This window comes from Thalassophryne amazonica, chromosome 1 (genome assembly GCF_902500255.1).
Source record: "Thalassophryne amazonica chromosome 1, fThaAma1.1, whole genome shotgun sequence".
In the NCBI taxonomy this organism is placed as follows: Eukaryota; Metazoa; Chordata; class Actinopteri; order Batrachoidiformes; family Batrachoididae; genus Thalassophryne; species Thalassophryne amazonica.
In genome coordinates, this window is record NC_047103.1 from 94774081 (window position 1) to 94797536 (window position 23456).

Sequence of the window (23456 nt, forward strand, 5' to 3'; positions counted from 1 at the left end):
GAGGTGTTTAGCAATGTCATTACCTTTACAGGAGAACAAAGGTTCAAATCTTCAGTGATCTAGTCCTGTCTTACCACATGGTTGTGAGACTTTCTGTCAAAGGGCAGGCTACATTGGGAGAGACCAATGAGGAGTATCACTTGCATTGTGAGGGGGCATCAACTATGATATTTTGGGCTGCTGGTGCATTTCTCTGGACATGATCCAACATACAAATACCTAAGTGCTGAGGAACCCCCTAGTTGGAGAAAGCCAAGGTTATGGACACATTTCATCTGGCTGTGGCAAATGTTTACTTTTGAGCTGTGGAGTGGGCCATTTGTCTGCCTTGCTGGTTGCCATCCAGGACCCATTCATTAATGTGGTGAAGTCAGTGAAGCGTCACCAGCGTATGTTTCCAGATGTGACTGTTCATGTGGTCAAGCACTATCTGAGGATGATTACCATCTTGTTTTAGTTTTATGCTTTACTGTTTTTAGACCTGCACAATCCAGTGGAAGTGTGATGTGAGGTGAACAAAAGTGATTACATCTCAGTCAGATTTCAATGTGGTCACTGGAAACATATATTATCATTTGTAGACGTAGTCAGGTTGTATCATATGTCATACCAAAATGCAGCCTGGACACATTTTGACAGCTGATGTAAAAGGGGACAAAGTAGCTTTACAATTCTGAACTAGCATGTTGCTTATGGGGATCCACGGGCTCTGGGTAGTGTTAATAAAATGGGTAGCTGACAATTTTCAAGGGTGGTAATAAATTATGCAAAGTTCCTATAATGAGTTGGAATGGCGTGTGTGCACAGAATATTTTTAGAACCTTTGACCTCAATAGTTTTTGTGGAAGAACTCAACCCTTTTACTTCCTGTTAACTACATAAATTGTTAATGTTAATTTACTATCTTAATGTAGCATTTAGAAATTGATTAGGGTCTTGTTATCATATACACATTATTGTTATTATTATTATTATTGTTATTATTATTGTTGTTGTTGTTGTTGTTATTAGTTTATTTTATTATTACTTCTAATTTGTTGTTTGATTTTTAAATGGACCACAATGGAAATAAGTGTTTTCACTTTCTTGTGTCATTCATGTATTTTAATGTATTTACAATTATATTATGTAATTACACTGAACTTGCTAAATACAATCACGCACGCACGCATACTTGTACACAGACGCCACTTCGCTTTTAATATATACTAGATGATTTACCGCTCACTGCTGGAATGCTGTGTGAGCCCAGAATGTAATTATTAACGTCCATTGTTCAGTGTTGTTAGCCAATATCCGTAGTTTCTCCAAAAATATTAGTCCTATCAATGTCTCATGTTGGCAGTGTTCATCCTTGACCTAAAATGTACAAGCATATCAAATGTCAGCTCTCCCCAGTTTGTCCGTAATCAAAGTTATACACATGCACGCACACAGGCCACTTTGCTGTAATATATTTTGGCGAGCTGCGTGGAAGAACAAAAACCAAGCCAGAGCTTTTTGTCTTTTCTGCATTCTGCCCCAAGCAGGTGCTGTTATTTTTACACACCCACACCCTGTCAGCTCTCCCCAGCTTCTCCATGATTTAAGCCATGCACACGCATACACTCATACACGCACACAGAGGCCACTTGGCTATTAATATATAGATATGAGATTCTTTGTTTTGTAAATAATGACGAAATAATTAGGTACCGTATGTTGCAATAAAAGGTCCAATTCTTATCCACGTTTCTCAAATCAATGTAATAAATGTGTTTGTGTGTGTCTCTTCTAAAGTAACCATGAACTGACCTCCACGTAGTCAAAAGAGCAGCTGCTGTGACTCTCCATGTTCATGTGTGTGAAGTTGAGCGACACCACTTCACCCACTGGCAGCCGGATCAGGTAGATACACTGACGGTTGTGGGCATAGTTGTTGGGCCAGTTGGGAGAGATGATGATGCCTTCACTGTCGGTGTAGGTGCCACCACAACCAGGATCACCTAAAACACAGAACACAGTGGCTACAGCAGCAGACACCTCAACCAAATGTAGGATGTATGAAGACTAAAATACAACAGACATGCAACAAAAGATTACTTCTAATGTTAAGTGGAATGAAACGGTAGAACAGTTTGAATGAGGAGCTAAAGGGATGTCCAAGCATGAAGCACTTTAAAAGGTTGTACAAAAACAATTTTTACGAGGTACAGGGAGGAAGATGTTTCATGATAATGGGGTGTTTACTGTGTATTTATTTGACTAATTTATTTATTTATTACTTATTACATCCACCAAGGACTTAATAAAATTATCAGCATTTATTTATTTATTTGTCTGTCTGTGTGTCTCTGTTAGCAAGATTACATCAACACTACTGCAGGGATTTTGATCTGGATCTGGATCTGGATTCTGGATCAAGTTTCACTTTATATAGGATTTGAAGGATTACTATTAGCAGGATTATGTCAAAACTACGCCCTTGCTCTCGCATGGGACTCCGGCGAGGGCAGTCGCATCTCCTCCTCTCTATTCTATCTCGGCTCCAACCTTCAAAAGTCCCTACTTCACCAGACTGTGAATTCTTCAAACTAGATTGGATTAACCATGGAATTGATCAGCTGGTCTCTGAACATTATTGACACCATTTTTTCTACAAGAAGATCAGGGCTGGGGGACCCTGCGTGCCCAGATGGAACCTACCCTGTGGGCTATGTTCTCGGCGCCTGGGAGGCGTGGCTTTGCGTCATTCTCTGTGGAGGATGTCTGGGATTTATTTATATTTGCTTTCATAGTAAGAGGGCTGGTACTTATTGGTTTATGTGCTGCCCTGACCTACCGGAAAATTAGCAAGATGGCTGCCGCCAAAACCACAACCCCTCACTTGGCCGTCATGATTAATGAGTTGGGCAAGGCGATGCATTCTCAGACTGCATTAACCCTTGAACTCAGACACAAATTGGCTAACATCTCAGAGCAAATGCGCACCTTGCAGTGGAAGACTTCAGAGACCAAGGAATATTCATAATTGGGATCTGGATTGTTCATGTGAGACTGTAAACGTGTTTTTCACTGTTCATGCACAAACACTGCAGGCTTATCAGCCTCTGAAGGACAAAATGCCCCGTTGTTTTCTTCCAGAAGAATCTCTACGGCCTTGATGAACATTCGGCTGCCTCCTTATCTTCTCTAACTCCAGTACACAAGGACAGAAACTGACTCACACAAAGAAGTGGAATATATTATCAGAAGAAATAAAAACACAACCAGACTTTAAGACATTTTCTGTAAAGGTAAAATCATGGCTTCTTCAAAACCAGAGATGTAGGCACTAAATATATAGCACTGCTAAAGGTAACACTGAACATGTGTAATAAGTATTCTGATTCTATATAGAAATTGAGAGATGAACTGTATGAAGGGTGAATATCTTTTACAAGTGTTTTGATATTGTACAGTAATTGAGAGGTTTAGATGAATTTATGAATGTCTTGACAATTTTGATGTTTTGATGCTGCATGTAATGAGTGACAGGGATGAATTATGAATGGTTGTTTTAAACGTTTTGATATGGCACAGTATTTTAGAAATGAATGACGTAAGAATGAATTTAATATTATATATTTTAGGAATTTAGTATCATATATTTTGTAAGTTTGTTTGTGATGTATTTAATAGCCCTATGTCCTATGTATATCCCCCTGACCCTCAAGGACTACAGATGGAAATTAGCTGTTGCAGCTACAATCTGGTACAAACATCTCTGCTTGATGAGCATAATGTAATTGTATGCTGTCCTTGTACAAATAAATGGAAATGAATGAATGAATGATTTGCTGATTGCCACCTGGGGTGATATAAAATCACTGAGGTTGTTTGTCTCTCGCCAGTTTGTCGTGCCCTGTGCCGTCATTCCAGCTCTGTATTTGCATTCCATAGTCCTGCCTACCTCCTTGTGTGTACCTGACCTCCTGCCTGTTGCTTTGACCACGCCTGTTTGCCTGATGATTTCTGTACTGTTGTTTGTTTCTGGACTGCTTATTCGTGTACCGACCTCCACTAACCACAATCATAAAGTCTTCTGAAAACCAGAGCTGTTTGCTTGAGCTGTGTATTTGTGTCCTGCCATTCCTGACCATCCAGCCTGATAGTACAAATTGGCCAACGAAGGAAACAGCCGGCTCTAACCCATTTTAGCTGGTGGTACAACACCACAGTAAGCAGCTTGCACAACAACAGAATCACCTCACCGCACTCACCTCCTGGTTTAGCGACCTCGCTAAGTGCCAGAACTTATTCATGGAGTTGGTGAGCACCGAGATGGGACAATTACTGTCTAGGATCAATCATCAGTCTTCTACTGTTCTGGCCACCGGCAGCACCAGTGTGCCTCCACCGGGGCTGTTAGCAACTGCACTGACTTCCGTACCCGAACCAGACTACTGCAATTTGCTGTCACCGCCTGAACACTTCTCAGGCAAGTCCGGAGATGTCAGACAGTTTCTGACTCAGTGTGAGTTGAATTTTGAACCCATGTCATGTAAGTTCCCGTCCGACAGGGCGAAGATAGCTTACATCATCACTCACCTGACTGGTCGTGCTTTGGCGTGGGCAACAGCTGAGTGGGGTCGCCAATCTGCCACCTGTGCCTCTCTTCTGGCATTTACATCAGCTCTGCAATTGGTCTTCCAACACACCTCTCCGGGGCGAGAAGCAGACCAATCCCCGATGAAGCTGAGGCAAGGCAGACGTCGAGTCGCCGACAAAGAGGTGGACTTCCGCATTCTGGCAGCCAGGAGTGATTGGAATTCTGCGGCACTCCATTACGTGTTTTTTCAGGGGCTCTCCGAAAATATCCAGGAACTGCTGATAGCCATAGATTTGTCCGACGATTTGGACCAGCTGATCGCTCTCACCATACGGACCACCTGGCATTTGCAGGACCGCCCTCGCTGTGCCGCCCTGCTGCCTGTCCAATGCTCCACAACACCTCCCGTCTGCACGTCCTCCTCCAGCCATGTGAGCGCGGGTCCTCCACACAGCGGTCCCGAGGAGTCCATGCAACGACATTGCGCTCGTCTTTCTTCCATCGAGAGGCAGCGACGCCGACATGGCAGACTTTGTTTTTACTGTGGACATTCTGATCACATGGTAACCAAATGTCAAGCCAGGAGTGTCCCCGTGCGGCCAAAATCCGACATACGGGTCAGTCTTAATTCCATAACTCCATCCACAGCACAAAATGTAATTCCAGCAAAATTGTCCTCTGAGAACTCATCAGTTTCCGTGTCAGCTTTCGTTGATTCTGGTTCTGATGCTAATTTTAATTTTGATTTTACTGTTTTAAAAAACTTTTATTGTTGCCACTGTTATTTATCGTGTGATTATTTATTATTTATTTATTTATTTTATGTCTTTGTACAGCACTTTGGTCAACTTTGTTGTTTTTAAATGTGCTCTATAAATAAGCTGGATTGATTGGATTGGATTGTTTTCTCTGGCCAGGTCTCTGCACCTGAAGTTGATAGAACTGTCCCGCCCTCTGGTGGTGCGAGGTGGATGGCCATGAATTAGGTTGTATTTCTCATCGTACTCAGTCCGTTTCCTTAACTGTGGCAGAAAACCACTCCGAATCTATCAGTTTTCATGTATTTGACAATATGACTCATCCGCTGATCCTGGGGCACCCCTGGTTAATACAACACAGCCCTAATTTTGACTGGTCAAAGGGAAAGATTGTTTCGTGGGGTTCCTGCAAGAAATCATGTCTGTCAGAACCAGTGTGTTCCCAGCTGGAGTCTAACGTGGATCTGGCAGGGGTTCCGTCATGTTATCACGATTTAGCACTGGTATTTAGCAAAAGCAAGGCTAAATCATTACCGCCCCACCGAGAATATGATTGCTCAATCAAGCTTCTCCCTGGAGCAAGCCCACCACGGGAAAAACTCTTTTCACTGATGGTCCCTGAATGCAGCGCCATGAATGAATATATACAGGAGTCCCTCGCTGCTGGTTTGATTTGTCATTTGTCTGCGCCCGCAGGGGTGGGGTTTTTCTTCTTTGAGAAAAAGAACAAATCACTCCACCCTTGTATTGATTATCTTGGGCTTAATGACGTCACCTTTAAAAATCGTTACCCATTATCTCTCATCTCCACTGCTTTAGAGTTGTTGGAAGCAGCAAAACTTTTACTAAACTGGATCTCTGCAACACATACAATTTCGTAAGGATAAGAGAAGGAGAAGGAGAATGTAAAACAGCAGTTGGTGTGTAAAACACACCAACTGGTCATTATGAACACTTAGTCATGCCATTTGGCCTCACAAATGCTCCTGCAGTGTTCCAAAACTTGGTAAATGATGTGCTGCATGAATTTCTCAACAAATTCGTTTTTGTTTACCTTGATGATATTTTGATTTTCTCTCCTGACCCGAAAACCCACACCGAACATGTGCGCACTGTACTTCAGACCTTGTTACGCCACAACCTGTTCGTTAAGGCAGAGAAATGTTAATTCCATCAATCAACGGTATCATTTTTGGGGTTTGTAATTGCTGAGGGGGAGATTAACATGGACCCTGATAAGGTTGCTGCAGTACGAGACTGGGCTGTTCCCTCCTCACGAAGGAGGTACAGAGATTCCTGGGTTTTGCCAATTTCTATCGTAAATTCATCTGCAATTTCAGCACTATTGCAGCTCCATTACACGATGTCACGTCATCCCTCCAGCCATTTGTTTGGTCACCTGAGTGCGACGAGGCTTTCAAGGTTCTAAAGAAACACTTTATAGCGGCCCCCGTGCTACTCCTCACTGACCCCGCTCGACTGTTTGTGGTTGAGGTGGATGCTTCAAACATGGGTGTGGGTGCAGTTCTTTCACAGCGTAATCCTACTGACAATAGAATGCACCCATGTGCCTATCTGTCAAAGACGTTGACTGCCGCTGAGCAAAATTACAGCATTGGAGACCACGAACTGTTGGCAGGAGGCACAAACACCATTCCTGGTTTACACTGATCACAAAAATGTATAATATTTATGACCTGCCAAGCACCTTAATGCACGTCAAGCTAGGTGGGCGATCTTTTTCAGCCAATTCAACGTGGTGCTTTCATACCAACCAGGTTCTAAAAATGGGAAACTAGATGCTCTATCCCGTCAGGGTGAACCGATTGACATCAAAGCCGATCCAGGTACAATACTGCCAGTCTCCTGCTTTGTATCCGCTCTCACGTGGGAAAATGAGTCCAGGGTCCGGTCTGCCAATGATGGGGTTCCAGTGCCCCCCAGTTGTCCCACCGGCAAGCTTTTTGTTCCAGACATGCTCAGTGGGGATGTGATCAGGTGAGGACATTGCAGCTGTTTTTCTTGTCACCCAGGAATAAAGAAACCCTTTTTGTAGTTCAACAGAGGTTTTGGTGGCCTGGATTATCCAAGGATGTGTCGGAATATGTCAACGCCTGTCAGACATGTGCTATGTATAAATCATCTAACCGTCCACCCGCTGGATTATTAATGCCGCTGCCTGTGCTTGCACATCCCTTTACGATGGACTTTATAACTGGTCTTCCGCCCTCCAAGAGTAACACTGTAGTTCTTAATGTTGTAGATAGACTGTCAAAGATGGCACATTTTGTTCCATTGCCCAAACTCCTGTCAGCCAAGGAAACTGCCAAGGTTATGCTAAATCATGTTTTTAAATTACATGGTTTCCCCCAGGATATTGTATCTGACAGAGGTCCTCAGTTCGTGTCCAATTTTTGGAGGGAGTTCTGCCGTCTCCTCTGGGTTTCCATCAGTTTAACATTGGGCTACCATCCACAAGCCAATGGTCAAACCGAACGTCTTAATCAGGAATTAGAAAAGGGTCTCCGTATTCTTGCCTCACAACAACCTGCCACCTGGTCTTTGCAAGTACCCTGGATAGAATTGGCCCATAATCAGTTGCCCTCTGTATCTACCGGTTATTCCCCTTTTCATGTTGTTTATGGTCATCGACCCTCTCTATTTCCCCCCACAGACCTCAACTCCTCAGTCCCCTCCGCACTCCATCTTGTTCTTCACTGGTGACGAACCTGGGAGCGGGCCAAGAGGACATTGATCCACACATCCCAAGCCTATAAGTCTGCGGCAGACCATAGGAGGTCCTCGGTGCCCTCTTATGAGCCCGGTCAGAAGGTATGGCTCTCCACTCTCCATCTCCAGTTAAAGGACCTGCGCAGAAAATTAGCTCCCCGGTTTGTCGGCCCATTCCTGGTTTCCAAGCTTGTTAATCCAGTTTCTGTTCGTCTCCATCTCCCTACGTCCCTGCGTATTCACCCCATCTTTCATACCACTCAGGTAAAACCAGTTAGATCCAGTTCTTTATGCCCTCCAGCTGTTCCCCCACCTCCCTCCCGGTGTGTGGATGGTGGCCCAGTGTTCACAGTGCGGCGGCTCTTGGACTCTCGCCGCAGTGGTCGTGGGGTGCAATATCTGGTTGACTGGGAGGGTTATGGCCCTGAGGAGCGGTCGTGGGTACCCTCCACTTCATTCTTGATCCTGCATTGATCCGTGAGTTTCATGCCTCTCGTTCTGCTGTGCCTGGGCCGTCCAGGGTCGGCCGTGTGTGTTGGGGGGGGGGGGGGGGGTACTGTCAGGAGTTGAGTTTTGGTTGTCTGTTTTATTTTGTTCTGTTATTTGGTGTATTTGTTTATTCTCTTGTTGGGTTTCTCTGCTTGGGGTTGTCTGTCTCTGTTATTCTTGTCTCTGTCTCTCTCTCTGGCCACGCCCTGGTTCTGGTGCTTTCCTTGCACACCTGTTTCTGATTTTCTGATTGCCACCTGGGGTGATATAATCTCACTGAGGTTGTTTGTCTCTCGCCAGTTTGTCGTGCTCTGTGCCATCATTCCAGCTCTGTATCTGTGTTCCATAGTCCTGCCTGCCTCCTTGTGTGTACCTGACCTCCTGCCTGTTGCTTTGACCATGCTTTGTCTGATGATTTTTGTACTGTTGTTTTTTCTGGACTGCTTACTCGTGTACTGACCTCTACTAACCACAATCATAAAGTCTTCGGAATACCAGAGCTGTCTGCTTGAGCTGTGCATTTGTGTCCTGCCATTCCTGACCATCCAGCCTGATAGCACCATGTATGACATGTACATTTTCTGTCTATATATATATTATTTATTTTGCTATATGTAAGCATTGTTGTGTGGGCCGCCCGAAGAGGAGGTACTGCTGGTTCACCACCAGAGGGCGTCCTGCCTGTTGTCGGGTTTCAGGCACCAGAGGGCGCAGTTGCCGCAGGAAGTCCACCAGGAGCCCGGAGCTGACAGCTGTCATTCATCATTCGTCACCACCACCCATAAAAGCCTGGGAGAGACATCAGAACTCTGCCGAGTTATCAGTATACCCTCAAGGTAAACCAACTCAGCCGTTCTGTGCCGTACTCACACGTTTTTGCAGCAGAGCTTTTTGCAGTCATTAACCTTTTGTACACTTGCAGCTTGTAGCCGAGTTTGTGGAAGATGGAGGAGTTGGCGTCTCCACTCCTCCCGTCAGACTTCATTAAGTGATGCATAAGGCACTGCACGTACTCTGTTTTCCTGTGTTTGGAGGTGGAGGTTTTTCCCTCAGAAAGGAACTGTATTGTAGCTGATTGTTTGCTGGGTGTTCACACACCCACCTTTTCACCTGTGTCTGTTCCTGCCAGCAGTACCGGATCTGACAGCTGGAAGCGGTGGCCACCTGGGGACTCAGGACTTGGCGGCTCCGGTGTATTGCAGGTCTCCGCTGGCGGTGGAACATCGTGGGTCCCGGCTCTTCTCTGGATAGGCGTCCCTTACCCCCGGGCCTGCCCACGCGTCACTGAGTTTTTGATTGACAGACTAAAAGCATAATTGGTTGTTTGTGCACATTTGCAGAATAAATTGTTATTTATTCGGACTTCCTACTGGCCGTTCATTCACGCCCCCTGGCGTGGGTCCGTGTACTTCACTTTCCGAACAAGCATATTGTTTTGTTGTTCAATGTCTTTGAACATCTTGTTAAATATTCTGATTATAAAAACAGTTCTTTTGCATTTATTTCTGAAGAGATTCTGAATTAGGTCCCATGATGCCAATTATTCTGAACATGACTGTATTGGAAAAGTGGAAATATAATAAATCTTTGATATTATGTTTCATGCAACTTGAACATATTTCTACAGCTACAGTACTATCAACCATTCTGTCCTGTTAATTGAGTTTTATGAGTATGTTCTGTTATTGCCTCCTGGTTGCACAATGACATTTTCCTGTTTATTTTAAAACTAAAATTATTAGACCTATGAGCTGAACATGACGGCACCACAGAGTGCAGTTTTATGCCTCTGTGTATTTTGCTGCGCGTGTATTATGGAACTGATATTAACATTTTCTAATAGCATTTCATATCGAGAAGATGCAATAGAGAAGAAGCAATACACTGTTGGGGTTTTTTTGACTTACAGAAAGCATTTGATACTACTGATCATATCGTATTATTGGAAAAATTACAGATGTATGGTATTAGAGGACTGGCCTTTAACTGGATAGCTAGTTATTTACGTAATAGATATCAGTGTGTTCACCTTGGTGGGATAAAATCAGAATTTTTGAGGATTACATGTGGAGTGCCCCAGGGGTTAGTTCTCGGGCATTATTGTTTTTGCTGTATATTAATTATATACGTTTAGTTTCTAAGCCTTTGAGTTTTTGTTTGCTGATGATACAACTGTGATTGGTAGTGGAGATAATTTGAGACAGCTCTTGGACTTGGTGGAGAGGGAACTGCAAAAATTTAAATACTGGTTTGACTCTAATAAATTATCACTTCATTTTGGTAAAACTAAGTGCATTATATTTGGAAATAAGCCTAGACATTTAAGCGGTAAATTGTTGTTGAATGGTATTGAGATTGGGATTGTATCTCAAACTAAATTTCTTGGAGTTTTTGTTGATGACATGCTCAGCTGGAAAACTCATATAAAACATATTGAGTCCAAAATATCAAAAGTTATTGCTATCTTGTACAAAGTACAATACTTTCTCCCCCAACATCTGTTGGTTTCATTGTATCACTGATAAACTTTACTGTTTTTGTGTAACTATTTGCTCATTTTGAAATGGATGCCAGCAACATGTTTCAAAAAAGCTGGGACAGTGGTATGTTTTCCACTGTGTTATGTCACCTTTCCTTTTAACAACACTCAATCAGCGTTTGGGAACTGAGGATACTAATTGTTGAAGCTTTGTATGTGGAATTCTTTCCCATTTTTGCTTGATGTATGACTTCAGTTGTTCAACAGTCCGGGGTCTCCGTTGTTGTATTTTGCACTTCATAATGGACCACACATTTTCAATGGGCGACAGGTCTGGACTGCAGGCAGGTCAGTCTAGTACCCGCACTCTTTTACTACGAAGCCACCCTGTTGTAACACGTGCAGAATGTGGCTTGGCATTGTCTTGCTGAAATAAGCAGGGACGTCCCTGAAAAAGACATTGCTTGGATGGCAGCATGTGTTGCTCCAAAACCTGGATGTACCTTTCAGCATTGATGGTGCCATCACAGATGTGTAAGTTGCCCATGGCATGGGCACGAACACACCCCCATACCATCACAGATGCTGGCTTTTGAACTTTGTGCTGGTAACAATCTGGATGGTCATTTTCCTCTTTTGTCCGGAGGACACGGCGTCCATGATTTCCAAAAACAATTTCAAATGTGGACTCATCAGACCACAGCACACTTTTCCACTTTGCGTCTGTCCATTTCAAATGAGCTCTGGCCCAGGGAAGGCGGTGGTTTTGGATGTTGCTGATGTATGGCTTTTGCTTCGCATGGTAGAGTTTTAACTTGCACTTGTAGATGTAGTGACGAACTGTGTTAACTGAAAATGGTTTTCTGAAGTGTTCCCAAGACCACTCGGTAAGATCCTTTACACAAAGATGTTGGTTTTAATGCAGTGCCGCCTGAGGAATCGAAGGTCACGTGCATTCAGTGTTGGTTTTCGGCCTTGCCGCTTACGTGTAGAAAGTTCTCCAGACTCTCTGAACCTTCTGATTATATTATGGACTGTAGATGATGGAATCCCTAAATTCCTTGTAACTGAACATTGAGAAACATTGTTCTTAAACTGTTGGACTATTTCTTCACATCGTTGTTCACAAAGTGGTGATCCTCGCCCCATCTTTGCTTGTGAACGGCTGAGCCTTTTGGGGATTCTCCTTTTATACCCAGTCATGACACTCACCTGTTTCCAATTAGGTGTTCTTTGAGCATTCATCAATTTTTCCAGTCTTTTGTTGCCCCGTCCCAGCATTTTTGAAATGTGTTGCGGGCATCCATTTCAAAATGAGCAAATATTTGCACAAAAACAAAAAAGTCTATCAGTTTTAACATTAAATACTGTATCTTGTCTTTGTGGTGTATTCAATTGAATATAGGTTGAAGAGGATTTGCAAATCATTGTATTCTGTTTTCCACAAACATGAGTTGCGTGGGAGGAGAGGGGCGGCCGCATATCCGGCCGCGCCCCAGTCCAATCACAAGCGGCTCTGCTCACCAGGCCCCCCCCTGGGGGGGAGGCCCAGCTATCAGGGACACCCTGTGCCGGAGGTCGATGATCGACTTTGTAGTCGTATCATCTGACCTTCGGCCACGTGTCTCGGACACTCGAGTGAAGAGAGGGGCAGAGTTGTCGACTGATCACCACCTGGTGGTGAGTTGGATCCGCTGGGAGGGTAGGAAGCCGGAAAGACCTGGCAGGCCCAAACATATCGTGAGGGTCTGCTGGGAACGACTGGCGGGACCCTCTGTCAGCAAGGTCTTCAACTCCCACCTCCGGGAGAGCTTCTACCAGATCCCGGGGGAGGTTGGAGACATGGAGTCCGAGTGGACCATGTTCTCCACCTCCATTGTCGATGCGGCTGCTCGTAGCTGTGGTCGCAAGGTCTCTGGTGCCTGTCGCGGCGGCAATCCCCGAACCCGGTGGTGGACACCGGAAGTAAGGGATGCCATCAAGCTGAAGAAGGAGTCCTACTTATCTTTGTTGGTAGGTGGGACCCCAGAGGCAGCTGACAGGTACCGGCAGGCCAAGCGTGCCGCAGCCCGTGCGGTCGCAGAGGCAAAAACTCGGGTCTGGGAGGAGTTCGGGGAGGCTATGGAGGAGGACTATCGGTCGGCCTCGAAGAGATTCTGGCAAACCGTCCGACGCCTCAGGAGGTGGAAGCAGCTTTCCACCAGCACTGTTTACGGTGCGGGTGGGGAGCTGTTGACCCTGACTGGGGATGTTGTCGGGCGGTGGAAGGAGTACTTCGAGGATCTCCTCAATCCCATCATCACGTCTTCCGAAGAGGAAGCAGAGACTCGGGACTCGGAGGCGGACTCATCCATTACCCAGGCCGAAGTCACCGAGGTGGTTAGAAAGCTCCTCGGTGGGGTCTGCCCAGGTCTTCCACCATTCAGAAGATTCAGACGGCTTTCGGTGGCTTTTTAGTCGAGTGAGAATCAGAGAAATTGTGGAGACCTGAGCACGTCACAACATGTCCCGTGAGACTTCCAACACGGACTTGCTTTTGTTCTCCGCCATTGCAGCTTCGTCCCGACGCGCGAATGCCTCCGCACGTATTTTCATTACAAAATCTCCTGTAACATTGGAATCTGACGAAAAATGGCTGATGTCCACCTTTTCTGCCATTTCTCTGGTAGTCAGACGACGTCCCGGATCAACACAGCCTTTACTTTGGAAATGATCTGGTCGTTTCAGCCTGTCGATGGCCGCTTGAAGCGAGGCGCGCCCTCAGCCGCTGTGGGCCACCTTTAATCCAGTTGTAATGCTCCTTAATCTGTGTGATGCCCATTGAATCTTCACCAAAAGCCATCTGAATTTTCCGAATGGTTTCCACCTGGCTGTCTCTCACAGTTTCTGAAAACATTTTCATGCAGCAAAGCGGCAGTCGCTCGGCCATTTTCCTGACAATGAAAATCCGACGAGGAGGCTGGATCACTCCTCCCACAATGCGTGCTCACAGGCGAATGACACAACCGACAGGCGTGAAAAAAACTCACGCATGTGCACGAAGGTTCAAGCTTGGCTGATGCAAGCACACATGATTCAAATCCATATAGTTTTTGCAAAAAATAAAAAGGTCGGAAACTTTTCTAACAGACCTCGTATTTTGCATTATTTCAAATATTCTTACATACAACACCTCCAACTATTTGGTTTTATCCCTCTACTATCCTTTATTCATCTTGTTGCTGTTGTTGTGTGTTGGGGGGGTGTGGCTGGACATTTTGGTGTTCTTTTCTTTTCTTTGCTCTCCAGGTGGTATGAAAACTGATTTGTCTGTGGAGAAGGTGCTGGCTGAAGAGTCCTTCACCCTCATCAACATTATGTGTAGCACCTGTGGATGGTGCTCACATGCAACCTTAAAGACTTTCAGCTGAAGCAGATAATTGGATGGCGTTCTGCATTTAAGCCATGTGTGATTCAAGCAGAATTGCCGGGAACTCGACCTTGTGATGTTCGTTTGTGAGACGCTGAGGACCGCGCCTGGGTTTGACACATCGTGCCTGTGAAGCAGGAAGGGTGAGGGACACATGCTGTCAGCACACATCAGAGGTGATTAATTGTTTGACTACTTGTTGATAGTAACTTGGTATTTTGTTACGCAGTAGATTTGAATTGTGATGAGAATTGTGCAGCTCGCTTCTCACTGCTGTGTCGTGCGGACAAGTGATCCTCCACCTGTTGTGAGAAGCTGCTCATTTGCATAAAGCTTAAAATACAGACCTGAATGTGTTGCTGATGGTGTGTGTCATTTGAAGGATATTGGTTGTAACTGCTGACTTACCTCACCTCTTCTATCCTTCGCAGAGAGTCGGTTTGTCGTGTCCACCTGGGGGGTGTTTGGCGGTAACAGTGAGTCCAGAAGCGCCGGGCTTCGATCCTTTTGGGCGCTGGAGAGCGTGCCAGCCTTCACTCCACCAGAATGACGCTGTTTTAGTTTCTACACTTTGTTTAGCACCAGAGGGTGACTCAATAAATTGTTTTTGTTATTGGAACCGTTTTCTGGTTATTTTAGCGCTGGGTTCCGTCAGACGCAGGTCCGCTCCTCAGCCCGCGTCGACACATAACAGCTGTTGTTTTTTATGGTGTGAAGCACCATTTAATATTTCTCAGAACATTTACTTCCATTAAAAATGCACACATAACATTTCTACTATCAAGCATTAATGAAAAGATACTATGTGTGCAGGAAAATGGGATCAAATCTCCACTGACTATCATTTCTGTGTCATATTGCAAATACAACTGTACTCAGTTTTAACAGCAAACTAAAGACCTAATAAGACTTCAAAGGTGCAACTTTTGTGGTGTACGTTTTGTGATTATTATGCAAAAGTACATCCAGTGACGTTTAACAGTGCAGTGTTGGCAGCAGCATCATACTTGGAGATGTCGTGTATGTGATGTGGAAGCCTGTGCCAGAAATAATGCTGTCAGAGTGGAAGTGGATCCATGCAGCTGGGCCTGTGGTTCTTAATGGTGCAGGTGAAAGAGAGCTGCAGTACTTTCCCAGAACTGGATCTTGAGGAAGAAGGCCATCACGGATCTGCAGTCACACAGAGAGCAGATGCAGCCATTTAATGTCACTTATTAAATACAGTGTAGTAGACACCTTGTAGAGTCAAACCAAAATATAACACTTATTAAACAACAAGGGCCCTATCTTGGCAGCGGCACAGACTAAGTGGTATAGAATGGTTCAAATCGTTTTGAGGCGTGTAAAGTTCTACTTGCTATCAACTGGACACACAGAATACACACAAATCAAGGTGATGGATTTCTTGTGTTCATTAGGCATGGGCTTGTTGCTCTCCAAACATAATACCAACCTGGCATTTCCTTTAAACTGGAAAATACCAAAAACCTGGTGCTGTGGTATTAAATAGACAGTGGTGGGCACAGTTCCGCTAATCTGCTAATTATGGAAGATAATGTTCTCATTATCGGATTAGCTTTTCAGTTAACTTTGAAAACCATCATCGGACCAATTATCTTCCGATAAGTTTTGGTCCGATAATTTTTAGATCACTAACATTTTTGCAGACGTATCTTTTTGTAGATGCGCAATTCTATCCTCTATAAACAGAGAAGATGGTTCTAGAAGAAACAGCTCTATCCAATGCAGACAAAGGAGAACTGGTCATAGAAAAGAAAAAAGCTCATTTCTTTAGACCCCATAGTAATACGCTGGCAATAGCACCTAAGTCATCCAGAGGCATACAGTTTGAACTTATGGTTAAAATTTTAACAAAACTAATTTCGGACAAGTTATTTAAATTAACGTCATGTCTGAAGTTTTATAAAGTGAAAATGTCAGATATATGTTTTAGTTTTAAAGTAATGCACTAATTTTGAAGGTTTTAGTGTGGACATGCTGTGCCCAGTGCATTATGGGTATTCACGACAGAAGAAATGCATTTGAGACTCTCTGATCAGGCTCCACAGGGACAACAGCAATAAACTCTTTGTATATTGTGTGTAAAACTCTTGTGAATATATTCTCTGGGCTTATAAATGTTGTTATTGTTTGTTTCATGTAAAAATGCCAGAAGAAGCCCAGGTTGCTTCTCCAAAAGCTGAAAAGTCTGTTAAATTGTGATTCAGCCTGCGTGATATAACCGGCGTCAAAATGCATAGAATACTGCCATCTACTGGCAACCGGTTATATCACAGTGTTGTTGACCGCAGGATATTAAAATTATCTGTAGGTTTCCAAAACCTGAGAGACCACACACGTGGAGATAAAAAAAAATCATAGATCTGACAGGTTTAGTTGTACAGTGTGTGGTGTCAGCCACACGGTAAAAACAACACACACAAACAGATTTCACACAGGAACATTCCCAGGTCAAGCACTTTCTGATTGGCTGCATGTCACATTTAGCTCCTCATGTCCTTCTTAACACATGGCAGGAATATCTGATAAGATTATATTTTGCATCATCTCGATTAAGATTAAGATTGTCGGAAGTGGAAGATCGGGTCCGATATCGACCTAATTATCTGTTATAACACTGCATCAAGCCGCTAACTGATTGGATGCTATGACGCCTTACTGAGCGAGTGATTGATGCGTTACGACACTGCACCGAACATGTTTTCACTATTATTTGGTTTCTTTGAGCGACTGACATCGTTATTCAAGCATTCAAACGGCTATTCCTATTGCCACACAACTCCAGCAACCACACACGAGAAAGTTTTTTGATAGTTCTTGTTATTAAGGATTTAAGTGTGCAGACATTTTTCTTTTTCTTTCACAGTTTTGTTTATGTTTGGCAGCTTTTAATTGTGAGTGCGGTGTATCCATTTATATGCAGACAGCTCTTGTTATTGAAAGAAACCTCGTCTCCCTATCATCACGCATGAGTTTAGGCACTGTCTAGCAGGATCTTGAAAATTTCTTTCTTTTTTTATACAAATGAAAAAAATTACATATTTTACAAAAGCACATTTACTGTAAACACCAACATATGTTACATTGATTCACTTGTGTTGGTTTTTACATAGGATGAATGAATCAACCAATCAGTATGAGCGGAGGTTTAGGTTACCCATAAGCCCTTTGGTGCGTTAATGTTCAAATCTTCAGAATTAGTGCATTGTTTTAAAATTAACAGATAAGTGTTATCACTTTGTCCATTTTAAGAGTTTACATTAATGTAGTTATTCATCCATCCATCCATTTTCTTCCACTTTATCCGGAGTCGGGTCGCAAGGGCAGCAGCTCAAGCAAAGCCGCCCAGACCTCCCGATCCACACACACCTCCCCCAGCTCCTCTGGGGGAACCCCAAGGTGTTCCCAAGCCAGCCAAGAGATGTAGTCCCTCCAGTGTGTCCTGGGTCTTCCCCGGGGCCTCCTCCCAATGGGATGTGCCTGGAACACCTCTCCAGCGAAGAGTCCAGGGGGCATCCGGAAAAGATGCCCGAGCCACCTCAGCTGGCTCCTTTTGACGTGGAGGAGCAGCGGCTCGACTCCGAACTCCTCCCAAGTGACCGAGCTGTAGTTATTCTATCCGTAATAATTTTATTTATAAAGCAAAACATAATTAAAACCTGCTTTCCATTTCAAGACCTCTGCCTCATCGCTGGACCACTATATCCTGTCAAGTTTAATGACGCTTTCCTACAGCAGGGGGCAGAGCGCACAAAGACAGAAGAGCTGCCTCATTGGCTGTTTGGGTTTGTGTTTGCCATTGGTTCTATTCAAAGCTTTGGCAGTGTTTAAGCTCAAAATCAGCTTCTTAGTAGCTGAGAGCATATGGGAGGAAAAATTGAAAGTTATCGGTTATATGTAGCTTCCAATAGGTTTTTAGGCAGTTTATCGGTTTAGCGTTAAAAAAGATAAATTTCAGTGAGCTGATTACCAGTTATCAAAGCTAACTTTTTGGTTAGCTGTGCCCACCACTGTAAATAGATATAATTAAGTTCTGGCAAGAAACATCACTCTGTGTGCAATGGACATGCTCATAGAATCAGCTATCACAAGGGACAAAATGCTGCAAATTGTTATGATAACTGGATTCACTGCTTCCTTAAAAACCTATCATATTTGCCATGTGTGAAGTGTATTCGCAAACCACCATGCATGGCTGTGCACGTAGGTTGCAGCTGTTTCAGCTGCCATTCGTGTAGGACCTTGCATGCAAATTTCTGAATGAATGGAACTTCCAAGACCCACTGCCTGCAGTATTTATTAAGGTAAGTAAAAAACCGTCTATCCTAAACTGGGCATTTCCTATTGTTCCCTCTGTTGTGCGCACTTTGGTGCAGGTGTGAGCTTTATTTATCTGTTAAAGGTTGAAGTGTCTGATTGTTTATAGTTCATTTTTGTATCAAAATATGCATTGTTATGCATATTAAGGATATATTATCAGCAGTCTATGTTTTGGTTTCAATGTTTGAAGTCCAGATCCCCTATGAAAACTGAGTTGCTTCTAATAAATTCAACCGACCTCACCAGAACCTCAATGGTGTTGAGGGAGAATAGCAGCATTAAAATATGGGATACACCAGAATTATCAAAGTTGTGATTACTTTTATTCCATTGTTAATTTTTATTTTTATTTATTTTTTTTTCATTTCACTTTTATAGTCCTCCTATGTGCTGCACAGCTCTGTGCACAGAGTATACAAATTGTGGACCTGCCATGTGAGGCTTTCTGATTTTTGTGTTCTGTGTTGGATTTTAGACCATGTTTTTGTTGGTCTGAGGAGTAAATGTTTCCTGGTGATGAACAATATGTTTGTGCCAGCTCTGCAGTGGATTATGTCCAGAGGTGCAAAAATGATTGCAAACAATATCATGATTCAGGAGGCGAGCATAAAAATAAGAACTGCATTGGGTGAAAGTTAGCAATAACATATGGAACATATGGAACACTTGCCTCTACTGGTGGTTGGCTCTCACTGCGGTATTGTATCACTTCCTGTTCTGGAGCACAGCGGTGTTTTGCTGTATCTGTTAGCTGTTTAATCTGCGCAGTTAGATTGATCTAGTTATCTAGATAACGATTTGTTTCCCAGTGTAATCTTCACGTGCCTTAACTAAAGCACTCCTTCTGCTGAATCACCTCTAAATTATTTACACATTATTCACTTTGTGTGTTTTTAGGAATCCGCTAGCTTAGCGCAGCTACTAGCTCTTAGCCGATTTAGCATGGCGGCTTCTCCTGTCTCTCCCGCACTTTTCTGCTCTGGGTGTGAAATGTTTAGTTATTCCTCGGCCTCCTTTAGCAGTAACGGTACTTGTAATAAGTGTAGCTTATTCATAGCTTTGGAGGCCAGGCTGGGCGAATTGGAGACTCGGCTCCGCACCGTGGAAAATTCTACAGCTAGCCAGGCCCCTGTAGTCGGTGCAGACCAAGGTAGCTTAGCCGCTGTTAGTTCCCCACTGGCAGATCCCGAGCAGCCGGGAAAGCAGGCCGACTGGGTGACTGTGAGGAGGAAGCGTAGTTCTAAACAGAAGCCCAGTGTACACCGCCAACCCGTTCACATTTCTAACTGTTTTTCCGCACTCGACGACACACCCGCCGAGGATCAAACTCTGGTTATTGGCGACTCTGTTTTGAGAAATGTGAAGTTAGCGACACCAGCAACCATTGTCAATTGTCTTCCGGGGGCCAGAGCAGGCGACATTGAAGGAAATTTGAAACTGCTGGCTAAGGCTAAGCGTAAATTTGGTAAGATTGTAATTCACGTCGGCAGTAATGACACCCGGTTACGCCAATCGGAGGTCACTAAAATTAACATTGAATCGGTGTGTAACTTTGCAAAAACAATGTCGGACTCTGTAGTTTTCTCTGGGCCCCTCCCCAATCGGACCTGGAGTGACATGTTTAGCCGCATGTTCTCCTTGAATTGCTGGCTGTCGGAGTGGTGTCCAAAAAATGAGGTGGGCTTCATAGATAATTGGCAAAGCTTCTGGGGAAAACCTGGTCTTGTTAGAAGAGACGGCATCCATCCCACTTTGGATGGAGCAGCTCTCATTTCTAGAAATCTGGCCAATTTTCTTAAATCCTCCAAACCGTGACTATCCAGGGTTGGGACCAGGAAGCAGAGTTGTAGTCTTACACACCTCTCTGCAGCTTCTCTCCCCCTGCCATCCCCTCATTACCCCATCCCCGTAGAGACGGTGCCTGCTCCCAGACTACCAATAACCAGCAAAAATCTATTTAAGCATAAAAATTCAAAAAGAAAAAATAATATAGCACCTTCAACTGCACCACAGACTAAAACAGTTAAATGTGGTCTATTAAACATTAGGTCTCTCTCTTCTAAGTCCCTGTTAGTAAATGATATAATAATTGATCAACATATTGATTTATTCTGCCTTACAGAAACCTGGTTACAGCAGGATGAATATGTTAGTTTAAATGAGTCAACACCCCCGAGTCACACTAACTGCCAGAACGCTCGTAGCACGGGCCGAGGTGGAGGATTAGCAGCAATCTTCCATTCCAGCTTATTAATTAATCAAAAACCCAGACAGAGCTTTAATTCATTTGAAAGCTTGACTCTTAGTCTTGTCCATCCAAATTGGAAGTCCCAAAAACCAGTTTTATTTGTTATTATCTATCGTCCACCTGGTCGTTACTGTGAGTTTCTCTGTGAATTTTCAGATCTTTTGTCTGACTTAGTGCTTAGCTCAGATAAGATAATTATAGTGGGCGATTTTAACATCCACACAGATGCTGAGAATGACAGCCTCAACACTGCATTTAATCTATTATTAGACTCTATTGGCTTTGCTCAAAATGTAAATGAGTCCACCCACCACTTTAATCATATCTTAGATCTTGTTCTGACTTATGGTATGGAAATTAAGACTTAACAGTATTCCCTGAAAACTCCCTTCTGTCTGATCATTTCTTAATAACATTTACTCTGATGGACTACCCAGCAGTGGGGAATAAGTTTCATTACACTAGAAGTCTTTCAGAAAGCGCTGTAACTAGGTTTAAGGATATGATTCCTTCTTTATGTTCTCTAATGCCATATACCAACACAGTGCAGAGTAGCTACCTAAACTCTGTAAGTGAGATAGAGTATCTCGTCAATAGTTTTACATCCTCATTGAAGACAACTTTGGATGCTGTAGCTCCTCTGAAAAAGAGAGCTTTAAATCAGAAGTGCCTGACTCCGTGGTATAACTCACAAACTCGTAGCTTAAAGCAGATAACCCGTAAGTTGGAGAGGAAATGGCGTCTCACTAATTTAGAAGATCTTCACTTAGCCTGGAAAAAGAGTCTGTTGCTCTATAAAAAAAAAGCCCTCCGTAAAGCTAGGACATCTTTTTACTCATCACTAATCGAAGAAAATAAGAACAACCCCAGGTTTCTTTTCAGCACTGTAGCCAGGCTGACAAAGAGTCAGAGCTCTATTGAGCTGAGTATTCCATTAACTTTAACTAGTAATGACTTCATGACTTTCTTTGCTAACAAAATTTTAACTATTAGAGAAAAAATTACTCATAACCATCCCAAAGACGTATTGTTATCTTTGGCTGCTTTCAGTGATGCCGGTATTTGGTTAGACTCTTTCTCTCCGATTGTTCTGTCTGAGTTATTTTCATTAGTTACTTCATCCAAACCATCAACATGTCTATTAGACCCCATTCCTACCAGGCTGCTCAAGGAAGCCCTACCATTATTTAATGCTTCGATCTTAAATATGATCAGTCTATCTTTGTTAGTTGGCTATGTACCACAGGCTTTTAAGGTGGCAGTAATTAAACCATTACTTAAAAAGCCATCACTTGACCCAGCTATCTTAGCTAATTATAGGCCAATCTCCAACCTTCCTTTTCTCTCAAAAATTCTTGAAAGGGTAGTTGTAAAACAGTTAACTGATCATCTGCAGAGGAATGGTCTATTTGAAGAGTTTCAGTCAGGTTTTAGAATTCATCATAGTACAGAAACAGCATTAGTGAAGGTTATAAATGATCTTCTTATGGCCTCGGACAGTGGACTCATCTCTGTGCTTGTTCTGTTAGACCTCAGTGCTGCTTTTGATACTGTTGACCATAAAATGTTATTACAGAGATTAGAGCATGCCATAGGTATTAAAGGCACTGCGCTGCGGTGGTTTGAATCATATTTGTCTAATAGATTACAATTTGTTCATGTAAATGGGGAATCTTCTTCACAGACTAAGGTTAATTATGGAGTTCCACAAGGTTCTGTGCTAGGACCAATTTTATTCACTTTATACATGCTTCCCTTAGGCAGTATTATTAGACGGTATTGCTTAAATTTTCATTGTTACGCAGATGATACCCAGCTTTATCTATCCATGAAGCCAGAGGACACACACCAATTAGCTAAACTGCAGGATTGTCTTACAGACATAAAGACATGGATGACCTCTAATTTCCTGCTTTTAAACTCAGATAAAACTGAAGTTATTGTACTTGGCCCCACAAATCTTAGAAACATGGTGTCTAACCAGATCCTTACTCTGGATGGCATTACCCTGACCTCTAGTAATACTGTGAGAAATCTTGGAATCATTTTTGATCAGGATATGTCATTCAAAGCGCATATTAAACAAATATGTAGGACTGCTTTTTTGCATTTACGCAATATCTCTAAAATTAGAAAGGTCTTGTCTCAGAGTGATGCTGAAAAACTAATTCATGCATTTATTTCCTCTAGGCTGGACTATTATAATTCATTATTATCAGGTTGTCCTAAAAGTTCCCTAAAAAGCCTTCAGTTAATTCAAAATGCTGCAGCTAGAGTACTAACGGGGGCTTTTTTATAGAGCAACAGACTCTTTTTCCAGGCTAAGTGAAGATCTTCTAAATTAGTGAGACGCCATTTCCTCTCCAACTTACGGGTTATCTGCTTTAAGCTACGAGTTTGTGAGTTATACCACGGAGTCAGACACTTCTGAT

At 43.3% G+C, this 23456-nt stretch overlaps 1 protein-coding gene across 1 annotated transcript in view; it reads right to left on the reverse strand.

Annotated features, from left to right (window-relative positions):
* The window catches only part of cubn (cubilin (intrinsic factor-cobalamin receptor)), a 362295-nt gene that overhangs the window by 244308 nt on the left and 94531 nt on the right, over positions 1-23456 (reverse strand). The window contains exons 16-17 of the mRNA XM_034169223.1: positions 15443-15605; positions 1795-1985 (exon numbers count right to left, since the gene is read on the reverse strand). Of these exons, the coding sequence (XP_034025114.1) occupies positions 1795-1985; positions 15443-15605 (354 nt within the window). The remainder of the gene's footprint in view (positions 1-1794; positions 1986-15442; positions 15606-23456) is intronic.